At 35.9% G+C, this 19568-nt stretch overlaps 1 protein-coding gene across 7 annotated transcripts in view; it reads left to right on the top strand.

Annotated features, from left to right (window-relative positions):
- SLC4A10 (solute carrier family 4 member 10) overlaps window positions 1-19568 on the top strand; it is a gene marked incomplete at both ends in the record, with an annotated part of 275521 nt that overhangs the window by 83610 nt on the left and 172343 nt on the right. For 4 of the 7 annotated variants that reach the window (XM_080928210.1, XM_080928213.1, XM_080928212.1 and 1 more), the window contains one exon: window positions 19071-19152. In XM_080928210.1, coding sequence (XP_080784336.1) covers window positions 19071-19152 — 82 coding nt within the window. Of the gene's footprint in view, window positions 1-9756; window positions 9823-19070; window positions 19153-19568 lie in introns of those variants that run through there. The other 3 variants (XM_080928211.1, XM_080928215.1, XM_080928216.1) reach the window with 2 other exon arrangements.

Raw genomic sequence — 19568 nt, forward strand, 5'->3', positions numbered from 1 at the left:
ATTTGTGTTCTCCTAGGGTATGTATTATGTCTGTCCAGGATATTCTGGATTTCATAGTCTTTGTTGAGAAGTTGGGTGTAATTCTGATTGGCCTGCCTTTATATGTTACTTGTCCTTTTCCCCTTACAGCTTTTGGTATTCTTTGTATAGGATACTCGGTGCTTGCTATTTTTCCTTTCCCCCTTAAGTAGCCTTCTCTCCTGCTTTCATGCCACATGCTAAGAAGAAAGAACTATTTCTGTCTTATAATTTCAGAGGTGTCAGTCCACTGTTGTCTAACTCCATGGCTTTGGATGTGCAACCGTGTAGGAGAAACATTATAGTGCCTTGAACATGTATCAGGGGCTGCTGATACCATAGCTGTCAAGAAGCAAAAGGACAGATGGGAAGGAATTAGCACACCATACATTCTTTAAGGAAACCTCTGGTTAAGCACTTCATCTAACTAGTCTTCACTTCCTAATAGTCCATTGATAACTAGTTTTCACTTCCTAATAGCCCATTGATAACTAGTCTTCACTTTCTAATAGCCCATTGATAAACTCAGCACCTTCACCTGCAGTTCACAACCACATTTATATTATGAAACCAATTGCCTACAAAGCCATCAATGTCTGAGCCTCAGACAGACAAAAACACTTCAAACTGCAGTACCTTCAGACAGAATCTCTCATCAAAACTTAAAAAAGACTGAATATTTTAAGGAATCTTTGTGGTTTTTGCCATCTTACTCTATGAAGGTAGGATTTGTTTGCACTTAAAAATGTTAGTATATTGGGCCTGCTAGATTTTTCCTTTAGTATAGGTGCCCGATTGCTGGAGGCCAGTTGATTTTGGTTCTAGTCTTTGGATCCACATGATGGAAGGAGATAAACAACCTTCAGGCTGTATTCTGACCTCTATATAGGCCACTATGCATGTGTATATGCACTTGCACGCATGCACACACAGAATAAACAGTATACATGCTATGAAATGTAAAAAATGTAAATGAAATAGAATGCATTATTTTAGAGGATATCTTCTGAAACAAAATTATTTCAATTTTAATTTAAAAATTTAAAATGTTTTCCTTAGTCTTTGAGAATTTTATACATGTATATAATATATTTTTATCATATCCAACTTTTCCTCACCTTCCAACTCCTCTCAGACTCCATTGCTCCATGAAACACTTTCTAACTTAATGTCCTATATTTAGAAGAAAGCTTTTTTATTTCATATTGCACATATGTATACACCAGTGTGGGTCCAGTCACTGGAGTATGGGCAATCTATCCCTTTTACATAAAAGTAAAAGATAGCTAATTATGAAAATAAACTTTCATTCAGAAAATTTAATTCTTAAGGATTTCTTTATAATGTATGTTCTCTGTTTTTTACCTTATCACACTATAGAAGAGGATTGTTGTTTTAATTATTATTGATATAGATCATTTTTACAAAAAGAAAACATTAAGGTAATAACTTTATTTTTAGAAAAACTTTGAAACCAAAGACACAGGGATTCTTATTTTTGGCCCTGACTCAATTTCTCTAAATTTTAGTCACCTTATATGTCAAAATAGTTTGAGTTCCCCCTGGTAACTGAAGAAAAATTATGAAAATGAAGTAGTTGTGAAATAATTGCTCTTTTAAGGATCCTCAAACTTTAATATTTGGGATATTTTGTTGTCTGACAGATTAATAAATCCATTTTACCTGGCATTTGTGCTCTGCACCTTAAGAGTCTGTGTATTTATTGCCCCCTCATTTAATCAGTGAATACTCAACCACCTGCATGAATACACCTCACCAAAGGCCTTTAGCCTTCCTTCCCTTGTTCTAAAAAAAAAGGTCTGCAGTGCAGAAAGCTGCTGTTCCTGCCATGCAAAGCTTTAGTGCGAAGAAAACCTCCTAGACACTGAACGCACTGATGAACTGACCTCGGACTTCTTAGCCTCCAGACTGGGTGGTGGACATTTCTTGTCTTTACCCATCAGTCTAATTTGTAGTCTCAGAACTAAGTCCCAAGTCAACTCCTTTGCTTTTCTCTTCAGCAATGTTTTGTTTATTCTTCATCTCTTTTATGAAATATTTGTCATAAAAACATAGACATACTGCTTTTTCTATAATAATCATACTTCAATAATAATGGTGAGTAATATATTGTATGAACAAATATTTTTAACAAAGCTACAGAGACATAAAGATAATTCTCATTTTAAGGCATTTATTTATTTATGTGTGTGTTCATATATGTGCACATGTATGTGGGTACCCTTGAGGACAAAGAGGGCAGTAGATTTCTAGGAACCAGAACTGCTTGGCATTGGTGCTGGGGTCTGAGCTGAGGTGCTGGGGACTGAGCTGAGGTGCTGAGGGATGACATTTTGGAAGCTAAGAAATCCAAAATCAAGACATGAGCAGGTTCAGTGTCTCGTGGAGGTTTTATTCCCACTAAACCTTTACATGGCAGGCACAGGAACTTTCTGTGGACTTTTTTTTTTTTTTTTAACAAGGGAACAAATGCAATTCTAAAAGATATATTCACCATATTCATCATATAACATCAAGTTCTCTAGAAGCACAGTGATGACCTTAACCATTGACCTGTGTGGCAAGCCCCCAGAATTCTTGTCATTTAGTTAGTGATGTATCAATATTATTATATGGATCTAAAAATGAATAGCAAATAAATAGTATTTTGGCTTAAAATATTTATTATTAGATAATAGATTAAGAAGTAAGTTTACAAGTTCTGAATATTATTTCAAGAATCCAGTTTGTTGGCAGAAAATCATTGTGGAAATTTTAATAATATATATTCTTTAATTTCTTCAAGAGAATGACAAAATGTTCATAATTATGGTTACTTTCGATGTATTCATTTAATAACTTTATTTGGCATATACACATTAGGAAAGACACAGGGAATTGATACCAAATATTCCTTTTCAATATGTTGTGGCTTTTATTAGTTTTGTTTTGAGTTTTTTCTTTTTTTATTTATTTATTTTTCATATATTACGTCAAACTTTAGTTTTTCTTCCCTCCCAATTCCCTCCGTCTCTCCCTTTCAAATTCCTCCCCCCACCCGATTCATCCCTCCCACCTCCTCATATCCTCTCAGCAGAGAGCAGACTTTCCAGGGACATCAACTAAATATGGCATAAGGCACAAGACCAGGCACAGCAAGGTTGGATGAGGCAACCCAGCCAGAGGCAAAAGGTAAACAGCCTCTGCTCCCACTCTTGGGAATCCCACAAGAACACAGCTACACAACCATAACATATGTAGAGGACCGATGTTGGAGTCCTAGTCAATCGATTCTTTGGGTAATGTTCTAGAAGTTTCCTTGATTTCTCTGGCTCCTGCCATCCTTCCTCTCCGTTCTCCATGGGTTCCCTGGGCTCAGCCTAATATTTAGCTATGGGGCTCTGCATCTGCTCCAGTCGGTTGCTGGATTAAGTCTCTCTCATGATCGTTATGTTAGGCTCCAGTCCCAGCACATCCTGCAGGCAGTGGAAGTGGATATCAGCTATAAAGTAGAGAAATAATCATGCTACAATTAACAGACCGGGAGAGGCTAGGTATCAAGGTAGACTTAAGTGAGGACACAGAGATCTTTCTGGGAAAAGGAAATAGATTAGATTTTGTGTGTGGACTCAGGGCAAGTAGGAATGGGAACGGGAGGGATCAGGGCCAAATGGAGGAAGAGAATACTAGGAGAGTAACCAGACAACACAGAGTCTGAATGGGCCATCCTCTGTAATCAGACCAGACAAGGCTCAGTTGCAGGAAATGAGGCACTAACCCAGCAACAAACCTCTGACCTCCAGTTTTCTTCTTCTTTTTGGTGGGTCTTTTTGTTTGTTTTAAATTTTTTACTTATTAACTTTACATCCCACTCACTGCCTCACTCCAAATCACCCCCTCCCACATCCTTCCATCTTCCCCTCTGCTCTCAGCCTCCCTGGGATATAGCCCCAACCCTGGCACTTTAAGTCTCTGTGAGATTAGGTGCTTCCTCTCCCACTAAGGCAAGACAAGGACAGCCCAGCTAGAAGAGCATATCTTACATATAGGCAACAGCTTTAGGGACAGCCCCCACATCAGTTTTTCAGGACCCACATCACAGTCAGGCTGTACATGTGCTACATATGTGCAAGAAAGTCTATGTCCAGTCCATGTATGTTCTTTGTTTGGTGGTTCAGACTCTGAGAGTCCAAAGGGTCCAGGTTAATTGTTCCTGTTGGCCTTCCTGTGGAGGCCTGCAATCCTTCCTCTTATTCTCCCAACAGAATCTTCAATCTTCATCCACTGTTTGACTGTGGGTGTCTGTATCTTTCTGAGTCAACTGATGGATGGAGCCTCTGAGAGGACAGCATGCTCCTTTCTGCAAGCACAACAGAGTATCATTAATAGTATTAGGGACTGGTGCTTGCTCATGGGGTGGGTCTCAAGTTGGGCCAGTTATTGGTTGACCATTCCCTCAGTCTCTGCTTCCTTCCCCATGCCTACAATACTTATAGAAAGGATAAGTTTTCGTTGAAAGTTCTGTGGGTCTACTGGTGTCTCTATTGTTCCACTCAGGTTTCTGTCTGGCTACAGGAGGTGGCCTCTTCAGTTTCCATATCCCCAATGTAGTGAGTCACAGCTAAGGTCACCCCCATTGACTCTTGGTTACCTCTATTATCCAAGTCTCTAGTCCTGGAGATGCTTCCCACCTCCTCACCCCACCAGTTGCAGATTTCCATTCATTTTCATGCCATTTAGTCATCTTTCCTGTCCTGCCCCACACCAGATCCTGAATGCCCAATTTCCCTCCCCAACCCTCCTCTCTCCCAGTTCCTTCTCTCCATCTGCCTCTTACAATTATTTTATTTGCTCTTCTTAGCAAGACTCAAGCTTTCTTGCTTGGACCTTATTTCTTGTTTAGCTTCTTTGGGTCTGTGGTGTGTAACATGGTACATATCTTTTATGACTAATATTCACTTACATAGCATGCACATACAGTGCATGTCCTTTTGGGATTACCTGGATGACCTCATTCAGGATGCTTTTGTTTTTTGAGATTCTTTTGTGTTTTGATCATATTCATATTCACTCTCCCAACTCCTCCTCCCAAATTCTCTCTTTTTCTTACCCAAGCTCCTTAAAAACAAAACAAAACAAAACACAAGACAAAATCAGATCCATATACTCTTGGTGGTACTAGTTACGTTAATATATTAAAATAATGAAACATACATAAATGAAAATAACAACCCTCGGAGAATAATGTGTTGAAAGTACATTGGTTATAAAATGAGATGTACTTGCTGATGCCAAGTAGTGCTTACTATCAGGAGTCAGATATGGATGCCTCTTCAGAAGCTCTGCCAGAGCCATACCGATACAGAGGAGGATGCTTGCAGCTAACCATCAGACTGAACATGGAGACCCCAATGAAGGAGCTAGAGAAAGGACTGAAGGAGCTTAAAGGGTCTACAACCCCATGGGAAGAATAAAATTATTAACTAACCAAACGCACCACAGCTCCCAGGGACTAAAACACCACCCAATGAGTTCCCATGGAGAGACCCATGGCTCCAGGTGCATATGCAGCAGAGGATATCATTCTCTGGCATCAATGGAGGAGAGGACTTTGGTCCAGGGAAGGCTTGTTTTATTCCCAGTGTAGGGGAATGCCAAGGTGCTGAGATGAAAGAGGGAGGTTGGGAGAGGGAGCACCTTCATGAAGGCCATAGGAGGGAGAGGAGATTGATAGAAAGGGAATAACACCTGAATTGTAAATACAGAGAATATCTAATAAAAAATAAAAAAATAAAATGAGATATACAATAACATAGAAGATTAGAAATACACCTTGACATTTTTCTTTCCCTTTTTTCATTTATTTACTTTACTTTACATCTCAATATCAGCCCTCCTTTCCTCCCAGTTCCCTCTTACTCAGCTCTTCCCCATCCCCCTTCCCCTTTTCCTGAGAAGGGAGAGTCAACCCCTGCCTATCACCCCACCATAGCACATCAAATCTTTGGCAGGACTAGATGCATCTTCTTCCACAGAGGCAAGACAAGACAGGCCTAGTAAGGGATTCATAGGCAGACATCAGATTCAGGACAGCCCCCTGCTCCCAACCCCTGCTTCAGTTGTTGGGGGGAACCCACATAAAAACCAAGCAACACATCTGGCATATATGTATGGGGGCAGAGAACATAGGTACAGCCCATGCTTGCTCTTTGGTTGGTGGTTCAGTCCCTGTGAGCCGCCAAGAGTCTGGGTTAGTTAACCCTGTTAGTTTTCCTGTGAAACTCCTTGTGTCTTCAGGTCCCTCAATCTTTTCCTCCACTCTTCCACAAGACTCCATCTAATGTTTGGCTGTGGGGCTCTGCATCTCTTTCCATTTGCTACTGGGTGGAGCCTCTCAGAGCACAGATATGCTAGACTCCTGGCTGCAAGTGTAGCAGAGTAACATCAATAGTGTCAAGGATTGGTTCTTGCCATGTGATGGATCTCAGTTTGGGTCAGTTTTCCCATCTCTGCATATTGGAGGCAGATGGAAGGAGGTAACAGGGTGGGGCAGGGAACCAGGTGGGAAAATCAGGAGGGGATCAAATGTAGGAATAGCAGGTGAGAGAGGATTAGGTTGTGAGCAGGGGTGAGCATCTCCCTCTTTTCTCATATCAGTCTCTCAACTCTGTGTCTATTAACCAAGCCATATATCTAATGCCACTTTGTTTAGGCTTTAATTATGTAATGATAAAGTTAAATAACATTGTACTAACTTGTCTATTTTTATCTAGTTTTATTATTTAATTATTTGTCTATAGTGGAACTAGGACAATCTAAAACTACAAGACTGGTTATATAGATGAATTTTGTTCCCATAAGGCCAAAGTTCAAACTCTTTCTAGGGCAATGCTGGGTCCTTAATTTTGCACTTTAAAGTCTAAAACATATTGTATTTATTGCTTCTTAATTCTGACTTCTCATAATCATCTAGCTTTTAGTAGTACTTTACTGGGGAGACCCTTTCTGACCCCCAGATTAGGGAAGAAGCACTTCCTTTGTTTCAATTGCTCTTTAATTCTGCCATCAAAGCAAATAAAACTCAATTAGTATCCATGTTTGTTTTATTTAACCATCTCATGTCTGTTGAGTCAATTTTTTTTTTTTTTTTGGTGTTCAAGCTCTCTGCACATATTTAGTATCTGATCAAACAAATGTTCACTGTTTTCTAAATTGAAGAATAGTGTATCAGGCATGGCATTGTTGATGATAAGTTTCAAAAGACAAATACATATTTGATTATGAGGATGACTATTACCTGAATGAACCATTCTTGTGTACCTATGATGTTTTTCCTTGTGTGCACAGTCAAAATATTAAGTCCTTGTCTAAATTTGTGTAACTGAAAATAATATTTTCCTAAAAGAAGAGTATGGATCAGACCATTAGGAACCTAATACTTTTTCTTTTTGGGGATGAGTGGAAAGGTGAGTTAAGAACCTTTATCAATTCATAATAATAATAGCAACAACATCCCTATCACCTATCCCCCATTCCCTCCCCTCCATATCCAGTTGTTTTCCTGTCTCTCATTAGAAATCAGATTTCTAAGTGATAATATTAAAATAAAGGTCAAAACAAAAGCGAATGCATTGGAATTAGACAGAGCAAACAGAATGAAAAGAGCCCAAGAGAAGGCACAAGAATCATAAACCCACCCATAGCAATAATTGGTAGTTTCCTAAAAGCACTGAGTTAGACCTGGTGCAGACTGGTGCAGACTGGTGCAGACTGGTGCAGACTGGTGCAGACTGGTGCAGACTGGTGCAGACTGGTGCAGACTGGTGTGCTGCCTCAGTTTTCTGACTTCATCTGAGCCTGCTTTGATCCTGTTAGCTTAGAGATCCTTGTTTTCTTGGTGTCCTTCATCTCTTCTTATATTCCTGCTGCCTCTTCCTCAGCATCCTGAGTCTGTGGAGAGGGATTTGATAAAAACCTTTCATTTAGGGCTGAGTGCTCCAAAGTCTCTCACTCCTTGGATTACGTCTGGTTATGGCTCTCTGCATTTACTTCATTTTGTGTATTGTGTGTGGCATGGCGTGGGTGTGAAGGTCAGAAGACAAGTTTCTGGCTTTTTTTTCCATCTACCTTATGGCCCTGCAGACCAAACTCTGCTTTGTAGTGTTGGCATCAACACTGAACTATCACCTCCCCATATTTCTTTTTCTTAAATGGTGTTTTAAATTCATTTGTTTTGACTGTTTCACAAATGTATGATCTTGACCATGTCCTCCTTTACTTCTTCAAATTTCAACTCAATACATTTCCTGCTCATCTTTAAGCCTCTTGTTCCTCTGCCCCCAAGACAAATTTATTAAGACTTATTGTGACTTTTCTGTATATGCATGTATATATATATATATATATATATATATATATATATATATATATATATAATATTCTATGATATATTATAATCATATGCATATATCTTATCAAATATGAGTAGGACAAGGAAAGGTTGCCTATTTATTGTCAGCTTACATTTGTATAAAGCACATGTGTGCATTATTTTAGCTATTATGAAATTTCAGGAGTTTAATGCACAGGCATATAAAGTGTTTTAGCATCATTGATTCTGTTTGTTCTGAATATGTGAGCTGTCCTAAGGTAAGATCCTATACTTTGTACCCTAATTTGCTTAATTTGATGTTGGTCTTAGTCTCTGAGTTTCTTTTTCTTTATCCTCACATACTGTTGCATCTCATGAAGAAGATTAAAAAAAAAAAAACCTGAAAACTGTAATCTATAGACTTTTATTTCTAGGCTCCTGCACATGGTGCAAGGTTTCCTAAGCTGTGTGCAGTGGTAAACAAGAGCACTCTAGTACACTGAGGGGTAGAGCGCGGTGTATTTCATGCTGCTAATGCAATACCTTTTTACCTAGTCTTCTTTCCTAAACAACCATCCAGTCTTAGGGTTTGATGGTCATTTATTAACTTCTGCATATATAAGTCTTTATGGGAAGAATTAAAGAAAAAGAGAAGATATTTTAATTGATTAATTTTAATTTTAATTTATGTTGTTCTAAGGAATAAATAATAAAGATTCCTGGAAATAAATGTAAATAGTGTGCACATGTTTATATTGATTAAAATAACTAATATTTCATAAACAGCAACTCTTCATTTTTAGGTCTTTCTAAATCTGATGCTTTGGTCAGAAGTTTTCTCAAAAAAGAAGTACAAATTTGCTTACTAAATCATTATGCTACAGATTCATCTTATGTGGAGAATAAAAAACTGCCCAATAGTTAAGATTTGATATGTTAGCACAGTATTTTCAACAGGCACATTGGATGCTTAATAAATAGAGCATTGCTTATTTTTAAAAGTGCTGCTAGGAAATGAGACACTCCTTGGATGAGAATCTGTAGAAGCAGCAGTGGGAACCTGAAGTCTGTGTCTGACTCTGGATAGTGCAGAGCTGCTCCAAGCAGTAAGCTGGCTGTTTGAGACAGCATTCGCAGCATCAGCAGACGCCACTGTGTCAGCATCTCTTAGTATGCAGTGTTGGTATCTGCACAGAGGGGATGATGAACAGTGCATGAGATCCGATATTTTGATGGTGAATTAAATAGATCCTGATGAATAGATCTGCTGTCTGATCTTTTCACTAGCTCTGTAGATGCTGAGACAGAGATGGCTGAGCTTATGTACTTATTTTTTTTTGTAAGACAGGAAATGTGATCTTTTAGGGATTTCTGGAAATAGAAAGGTCATGCAGCCTGGAACCTGGGAGCATTTCCAGTCTCTAAGTCAAGAGGTATGCGCTTGTGAACTGTGATGATACTATTGGTATGAAGGGTTGTTGCTTTGTCTAGATCATAATCCTTTGAAATGTTAATCAACATAATTACATATTAACTCATTTTCATTTGGATATTTGAACATGTGATAATTATGATAATGGTAAAATATGAATTAAGAAGAGTTTGCATATATGTATGAGTTTGTTTTTACTTTAGTCTTTTTTGCGATAGAGATGGGGAAATAAAGGAAGAGATACTTTGTGTGATTAGAAACAATATTTATGGCTCTTTAAATTTTTTCTAGATTAATCCTGATTAGATCCGGACTTACTTGAAATGATAAAAATAACATAAATGAATTGAACTAAAAATGATACATGATCATCTTTCTATACACATCTATTGCAATATTTTTATTATCTGATTTAATCACAGTAACCAGTGTGTTAGCACTGTGTCGAACCACAGCAATGAAAGCAAGCTTGTCCAGGCTGTGAGCTAAATCTTGAAATCTATATTTTATTCTGGGACATCTTTTAAAGCCACTTTGAAAAATCATTTCTCAGATCCTGTGATGCTCTTGGAGCTTTTAACATATGTCTTTCCTAAGACATTAACCACATCTGAAAACTGATTGCTAGTTTGTTTTACATAAAGGAGGCTTGTGGCTTCTAAGTGTCTTGAAGATTCTTGACCAAGTGAGATTTGACATTTGCTTACTTTCATTTTCAAGTTGAAAAATTTAACTTCATATAATTATATAAATTATATAAACTTCATATAAACTATAAATTGTAGAAAATCTTAAAACATCGGATTTATATATTGGCTTTGTATTGAAACTCAATTTGTTTTAAACTCTCTCTGTCTTTCTGTCTCTCTCTGTCTCTCTGTTTCTCTCTGTCTCTTTCTCTCTCCCTCCCTTCTTCCCTCCCTCCCTCCCTCCCTCCCTATCTGTCTGTCTGTCTGTCTCTCCCCTTCTCTCTCTCTCTCTCTCTCTCTCTCTCTCTCTCTCTCTCTCTCTCTCTCTCTGTGTGTGTGTGTGTGTGTGTATGCATATAAATGAAACCTCTCAAGTTTAAGTCATTTAACTTTTCTTTAGTATAGGATTTCCTCAGACTTGCATTCTCAACATGAGAGAATTTTGTGGTTAACCTTCAGATTAAAAAAAAAAAAAACAACCTGTGTTTTACTTATTTTATAATGATACATACTTCTGAGTCAGCTGTAGAGAACTATCAAAGATGTTAAGTTGTATATCATTAGAAGATAAATGTTAAAACATTTCTCAAGAGGACAGTGTGGACTTCACCATTCTGCAGCATGACTATGACTGACTTACTTCTCATAGGGCAGAAACTGTAGTATTAAAATGAATACATTGGACAAAGCCTCAAACAGTGAATAAATTCAGTTAGGGGCTGTTTTTCTTTTTTTAATTAAAAACACATTTGAAAACATTCTTCCTACTGATATTGGATATAATTTATATGTTATTCTGACTACTTAGCAGCTTACATTCTTATTAGTTGGGAAGATTGCCATATTCTTAAGCTTGATTAATTTTGGAAGATTTGAATATACCTTTTAGTTGCTACAAAACCTGTTTAATCTGTTAGAATTTATTTCCAGTATTTGCATGTATTAGTCACTAGGAGTACATTCTGTTTCTTGGCATAGCTTCAGGTTTCCTCTAGGCCTTGGTTTCATAGCATTTTGCTATATTTTTATTGTATTTTGGCCTTTTAGAAGAACCAAATAAAGTATTTGATTATGTTCTTCAGTAACACTTAAATATCATTAATTTTGCTATGTGAAAAAAGCCTTAGAATTGTTATTTCTATTGTAAATCAGGAAAATGTCTCTGCTGCTGTATAAAAAGTAAAAACTAGTCACTGAAAAGTAAAAACTAGTCAGAATGCTGCAGACATTTAAATGAAATGCCAACCATTTTTCCTGTTTAGTAAGATGGCTTTGAACTTTGTGCAGCAAAGCTCATTGCTAATCTTCTTAGAAGCATGAGCTCATCTTTTTATAGTATCTGCACTATTTTACAGTGCACATAATACATCATAAACATTTCTACAGATAAGTTGTTCATAAATACTTGTTTGTGCGATTCTTTAATTCAGAGAATGTTATAAGAAAGCTGATCATCTGTAGGCTATTGTATTTAACAGAAAAGAAAAAAAAACTGTTGATTGCTGTCAAGGCATGAACGAGATAATGCATAAACGTTAATGTAGATATTTTGGGATGACTCTTCAAAAGTGGTTTGTTACAATTTAACTCTAATGTGAGTTACTATACTACTGTTTTTTTCAGCTTACATACATTTCAAAATATTAAAGAAATCAGAGGTAGAATTATAAATAGATTAATAATTGTGCAGAGTGCAATTATTTTATTGTTAGACAAGAAGATTGAGAATTCAAAGCAAGATTGAGCTATACAAAAAGACGCTATATCAAAAAATAGTTCTATATTTATAAGCCAACATAAATTGGTTTTAAGGTGTGTTCAACCCAGTCCCTGCCAGGCAGCTAAAGCAGAAACCCAGAGACTCATGTTTAAATTAGGGACATAGCTGTAATTCCAGGTGAGAAATGAATAATTCAGTAGGTATGTAGAGTATGGAAGAGAGTTATTAATCTTGATATTAAACATTTGAAATAAGGAGAAGCAAGTATGGGAGAATATGACTGTAACTGGATGATCTGAATTGTACTTGGAAGAAAAAATATCTGAGCACACACACCGGATTGAAAATTCTAAGAGTTTTACAATTTTGAGACTGCGTCTCCCTGTATGGGTCAGTTGCCAGATTAGCTTAAAAATTGCCACTGTTTTGACCTGGTCTCCCAATTGCTGGGATCACATATGTCCAGCAACTCACCTGCCTGAAAATTTGGAGATCTGTTGAAAAGCACAGAAGAATTGGTCACCTCAGGCTCTGAGGAAGGGGACGTGGAGAAACTATAATGGAAGCAGGTGTTCGCTTCTGACTGATGGACAGTAGGTGTTACTCTGTTTTATATCAACGTACTTGCTGTAAATAGCAGAGAGGTGGGTAGAACATAGAACAGATGCAAATCCTCTATTTTCCACTCCCAAACTGGGCATTTTGCCCAGTAGTGCCTCAAAGTGCTTGATATCTTGTATTAAAACCTTCAATTAAAGAAATACAGGCAGAGTTACAAACTAATTCTAGTTTGTAATAGCTAAGCTAATACAAGAGCCCATATATACTGTGTTTAAATATCTAGTTGGCTATAGTCTTTTGGTTCAAACTTAGCTATATTATAAACCAGCTGTATGATCACTAGTCTTTATTTGTAACCAAGGGAAGGTGATCCCCAAAGTATGGTGGATGTTAGATGAGTTTATGTACATAAAGCAGTTGTAATAGTTTGTGGCATGTAGAATGCAAATTAATAATATTCTTTGGTATTTTGATAGTTGATTTTGGGTATTCGTATTACTAGTATCTATTCATTGTATATAATAATGGGTTTGAATATAGAATTTTAATGCACATATAGCATGGATGGCATTAGTTTTGATGTTTGTTAATACATGAATTGATGAGCAAATTGTGTTGATTTACTGAGACATAAAGAACAAAATCAGGTCATTTGAATAAAATGGATGGAGCTAGAGAAATCATGTTATAAGAAATAAGTCAGACTAAGGGATCATTGTTGAATGTTTTTTTTCTTATAAACCTTTATTTAAATAAATATGTGTAGGTGTAGATGTGGAGAAATTAGAGTGTCTATAGAGAGGAGATGCGCAGTAAAAGGTAGAAGGCAGAAAGAATATGAAACATTTGAGCAATGCATAATGTCCCAGTTCAGCTGTAGCCTAGTGGAGGGAATTACACCATCCATCACAGGAGAGGTTTCACAGAACCACACAGTCTTGAGCGTTACATTATCATTTTCAAACCGAGAACAGATTATTTTCTCCTGATCTCCTCATTTCTGGGGAAAATGAAATAAAGAACAGAAGAGCAGTTCCTGTGTTCTAAAGTCATTTTAAGAACTCTAGCTCTCTTGAGACTCTGGGAATGAAAATTAAATTCCTGAGTAGATTTAGTAGTTAGTTGACCCAGTAGGGGGTAGTAACAAAATGAAGAATTTTAATAAAATTCTTTATCAAAATTGCATATGAGAGCATTACTCAGTCTCCCCGCAAGCACTTAGAAGTTCCAGGTCTTATATCCTGAGAGACCTCCTGCTTGTCCCCAGTGTAGCTGTTTTATTGGTAGGTAATCTTATTTAGCTTTGGCTTTGTTTTTTGACATTTCCTAACCTAGAGCAATGTAGTGAGATCATTAGTACAGTGAATACTCATGTAACTGTGGCAAATATTTGGATAAAAAGACTGTTTTAGAGAAAATTGATATAATAATTATTATTTTGATCATGGGTGCCACTGGCTATTTTAGTTTAGCTATTTGTATAGATAGAAATAATAAGATACTCTATCTAATATATTAATATTACCTCTAAAGTAATAGTACCCCCATATCAGGGGTTCTCACTCCAAATATAACAGGAAAGATAAACAAAAATCCTTTATCAATTCATTTGTATATCACAGCTTGGATGTAACTTTGGTTTTAGACCTAAGAAAGTGTCTTTTGTATAGAAAAATTAAAATATATTCTTTTAAATATAGCTTCTGACAAGTATGTCAGAAGTAAATGTTTTGTGGGGTTTCAGAGATGGCACAGCTGTTAAACTACTTGCCTTACCAGCATGAGAATCCAAATCTGATCTACAGAACCCACAGAAAAAGGTCAAATCTGCTGAAATCTTAGTGTGAAAATGAAACCAGAAATAGGCGAGCCTTTAACTTTCTTTGTAAAACAATAGCAAACATATAATCAAAAACTTAAAAAAATTCTTTCAGTAGCTCTCATTCCTTGTGATTTAATATTGCTTGGAAAGAGATGAGGTAAGGACTAGATGAGACAGAGGTTTAGCACACTTCATATGTTTCTTTCAGGATTGCAGACTTATCCCTGTTAGAAAGCTTGTGCTTCGAGTAGATTACACCAAATGTATAAAAATTCATTAACTAACAGTTTTACTCTAATTTTTCCTATGTATTGTTTTATATTATTTTAATTATAAAATATCTGTTTACTATATAATTTTACTATAATTTCTGTAAGAGTTCAAATATTACTTTCCTCCTTAAGAAGCAGGTAAAAACATTTAGAAATCTAGGAACCCTTTACCTCAAGTTTTTAAAAATAGTATAGGAATATTAGTAAGAAAACAAGTTTAAAAATTGGATAGTTCATTAAATTCCTGCTTTTAAAGTGAACAGTAGGATGCAGTGAAGTATATTATAAAATGTGCTGCATATATTCATATGCGCTAGTACTCAATTTACCCATTCTTCATCAGTTAAAAGTTATATGAGTATATTGAGATCTCTGGACATTGTTGGGGAAGGCAATTTACAAGCACAGAAGCTAAGCTTGGAGTTCCTAAACCTGGACTTGTTAACTTTCATATTTTCATTTTCCTGGCTTTTTGTTCTTATCTTTATCTTATCTTATCTTTAAAGTTATTCAATGTCCCTTTCCTCAACAATATCTCTGTTAAATTGGGACACTACTACGGTCTAATTACCATATGTAGTATCGAATGTCAAATGACTTACTCCTTGAAACACTGTTGAAAGTGATTAAGGTGCTCAATAAGTGTCCAAGTTAATTAATATTCATTATAACCATTATTTCCACTGAATTTAGTAAAGTTGTGATATATATTCATGCATTTATTTAGAGTCAATTTAAATCATCATCATCATGGAAATTCCATTTTAAGTATAGTAGGATACAAAAGATATTAAGTAGTTTAGCAGAGATTAAAATTGCCATTATCCAGGAAGCCTAGCCCTAGGGCTACTGCTGTTAGCCACTGTATTTTATAGCAGTGCACATAGAGGTTATTAAGGATTACAGTGATGGAGAGTTAATATTACCACAATTGTATACTTCAGTGAGAAGAGTCAGTAACTTATACTAGAGATTCAAAATCCTTTAGTGGTTTGATCTGGACAAGAATCAGAAAACCAGACTTTAGTTTTAGTTCTGTTGTGAGCTTGAATGTTGTGAACTTTAACCTTATATAAGCTACAGAAATGTTGTTTGTATTAATGAATTTTCATCCATTAGGTATAGTCCTTTGTGATACATGAAAAAATTAATCTGTGAAATTAAAAGTAGCAGGAATTTTCTACCTGATAACTTTATTCTTTTGCATAAGTCATGGCCTCTATCGGGAATTTCATTATTCATCCTAATTATCTTGCTTGTCCTATAATACGTAGTTTTATTATAAATTAGTGGGATTAGAACATTTTATACACCCATTTATTATGTTTAGCCAGCTTCTGGTATAAGACTTACATGCCTCCCATTTTAAAAAATACACACATCTTCTCTCTTCAAATATAAAATTTTTGGTGGTAATTGTGTCTTTTAATTCAGCAAGATTTTTATATGTGCTAAATATTTAATAATAAAAATAGTGGTAAGTAAATTATGATTTATTAATTTAAAAATTCTAAAAATAGATTAGGAAAATTAAAAGAAAGATGTTCAAGATCAATGAGATGTTTTTATGATCTGGAGAGTAGAAAATGTATCGATAATTACAGTGAATAATAATAGTAACAGAATAACTATTATTGATAGGATAGTAGTAAGAAGGACAAATATCACTCTGCTTAACATGTTTTTCTGAAAACACATTAAACAGAAGCTAGTGACAGATACTCTGTTCTGCCTTTTTTTTCCCAAAAATATTATTAGAAGAAGATGAGGTTTTAAAACAGTCCCCACTCAGGATGATGTTTTTTAATTCTATCCATTTGCTTGCAAAATTCATGATGTCCTCGTTCTTAATAGCTGAGTAATGTTCCATTGTGTAAATGTACCACATTTTCTGTAACCATTATTCTGGTGTGGAACATCTGGGTTTTTTACAGCTTCTGGCTATCACAAACCAGGCTGCTACAACTGTAGTGTAATATGTGTCCCTGTGGCATGGTCAGGCATCTTTTGGGTATATGCCCAAGAATGGGATAGCTAGGTCTTTGGGTAGATCTATTTCTAATTTTCTGAGGAATCTCCAGATTTATTTCCAGCCACAGTGGTTATACCATTTTGCAATCTCATCAACAATGGAGGTGAGTTCCTCTTTCTTGACATCCTTGCCAACATGTGCTGTCACCTGAGGTTTTGGTTTTAGCCATTCTAATTTGTGTAAGGTAGAATCTCAGAGTCGTTTTGATGTGCATTTCCCTGATCACTAAGGACTTTTCCATTTTATATACCCTAGCTGTGTTACCCCAATGCTGTTTCACATCACTCTTCATTGCATGGAAACAGTTCATCAAACAATATCCATTCCCTCTACCAATCTAGGACCTAATTTTCTGAAAACATTTCTAAGGAATTAGTAAACAAATCAGAAAAGTCAATTGGAAATTCTCTGTTGCTATGGTCTCTTACAAGGTTTTAGCTGCCTTTAATACTTTATCAAAGGGAAATAGTAGATATTTTTTGATGCTTTTCTCTTAGGACCCTTTGCCTTAGCCATCTCAAATTAAAATCATAGAAGTAGTTATCTCTGATGATCTATTTAAAACAGCTTATAAGATCAATGACAATATAATACTCAAAGTACATTGAAATATTTTGGTCTTTCAGCTTAAGATAACTGATAAAACATGTAATTGTAAGCGTTAATGAATTACTATGTAACATGATGCATGTAGATTGGGTGTTTCATCTGCAGCTCATTTCTTTCCTATTACTCCCTTCATTAAGCTGGAAAATGAGACAACCTGTCACCCAACCAACAAGACTGTGTGTTCACTTGTGTAGCTTCTTGACTTGACACTTTCTTTTTCAGAATTTCTCTGACATACATCAGCTTTTCTTCTGATCTTCTCTCTAAATCTCAGAAAAGAATGAAGTTACTGTTTTGATGTATCTACTCAGACATATGGACTAGTTAGATAATTGAGACTTAACTTGGAAGTTATTCATCCAGCTACATCAAAAAAGAATTTAGTAGACTGTCCATTTAATCCCTTCAAGAACATGTTGATCAAGTAGGGTGCATCCTAGGTCTCTGTGACTCAGACTACTTTTGTTACTGCTTTGATTTTGTTGTCCTTATGCTAAACACACCTGCTTTGTTTTTGGCTATAACGTTCTGTCATGTGTGTCCCACATTCAATTTCCTCACAGCCTTTAAGGTTTCCAGCTCCCTGACAGCAGGTTACTGGACTCAGTCCAAGATTACTTTTTCAATGAAAGAAAGTTGTTACAAGTATCTGATGTTTCAAAGTTGCTGAGTGGATAGGAGGAAAAGGTTCTTTTCTTTTACATTGTACTCACTGTTTTTTTTTTCCATTTTAAATAGTCACGTCCTAGAGTTGACTTAGAAGTAGATCTCAGAAGCTTCATACTTTTGGGTGCTTCTCATATTATGTTCATCGTTGATTTTAAATCAATTTTTGTATAAATTCTTGAGCAGATGAAAAGTTGGAAAACATGTTACTGTATTCAGTATTTTGTAATCTTTCCCATCCTATGTTGTGACATTGATTATATTAAATACTTTATTGATAGTATGTTTTGAGCATGTTACAGTGTTTATATATGTAGTTTCTATCCAGTCATTCTAAACTGGGATATATATGGAAACTCAATGGAGACTTAATCACATGATAACAATTTATAATCTTGTCCAATAAGGTGTCTTGCATTGAAGCAAAGTAATTATAGAGTTTTCATTTATCTAATAATTGCCTGCTAATTGCTTTCAAGGGACTAAATCAATTTTTAATGGAAGTGGAATTATTTCACCCTGCCATAACATTTGTGGTGTCAATACTAATGATTTTCATATTTTTCTTCTGTTCTTAAAAATGTGATCTTGTTAACAGGAGTTCTTTTTCAGGGATTAAAGTGACTGTTACTAAATTCACAAGATTTGTTTTAATCTTTCATCTCCCTAACAAATAATGCCAATTCGAATGTATGAGCTTGTCAATGTCAAAGAACTCACTACTCTGAATATATGACCAAATTTATTTTAGCTTCTTTTTTATCCAACAATTGCTAATCTGGAAGATTAAATTTCTAAATGGTAGATAGTGTTCAGGTGTTTTGAAACTAAGAGACTATGGATACTTACCTTTGTTTAATTTTTTCCCTCTCACTTAGAGAAATGATGAAGAAGCTGTTGTGGATCGAGGTGGAACACGTTCTATTCTCAAAACACATTTTGAGAAAGAAGATTTAGAAGGTGAGACATTATTCTGGTGGGATAGTTGATAAGTTTCCATGAGCATTTCAAAGAGAAATGTAAATTTTTTAGTGGCAGAGAACTGAAAATGTTGATAAGAAAACAATGATGCTGTGCTGGCGTAGTGTCAATGCGATTGCTTTGCTACAGCCTAGAATTCCGACAGACTGACCTACAGACGGTGAACAATGTTTGCTCACACACAGGTATTTGTGTAATTCATTCAATATTCTACAAATTATTGGGGGCAGAGTTTCAATAATCTCTGCTTTAAGGAATACAAGTAATTGTAGACAGAAAAAAAAATAGATATATCATCCCTGATATGCTAGAAAAACAAGTGCCTGTTATCAGAGTAGGCTGTCACAGAAAGAGAATTAAAGACAGTTGGTCTATTCAGGTATCAAAAACCCTGC

This window comes from Micromys minutus (genome assembly GCF_963924665.1).
Source record: "Micromys minutus genome assembly, chromosome: 13".
NCBI classification, from domain to species: Eukaryota; Metazoa; Chordata; class Mammalia; order Rodentia; family Muridae; genus Micromys; species Micromys minutus.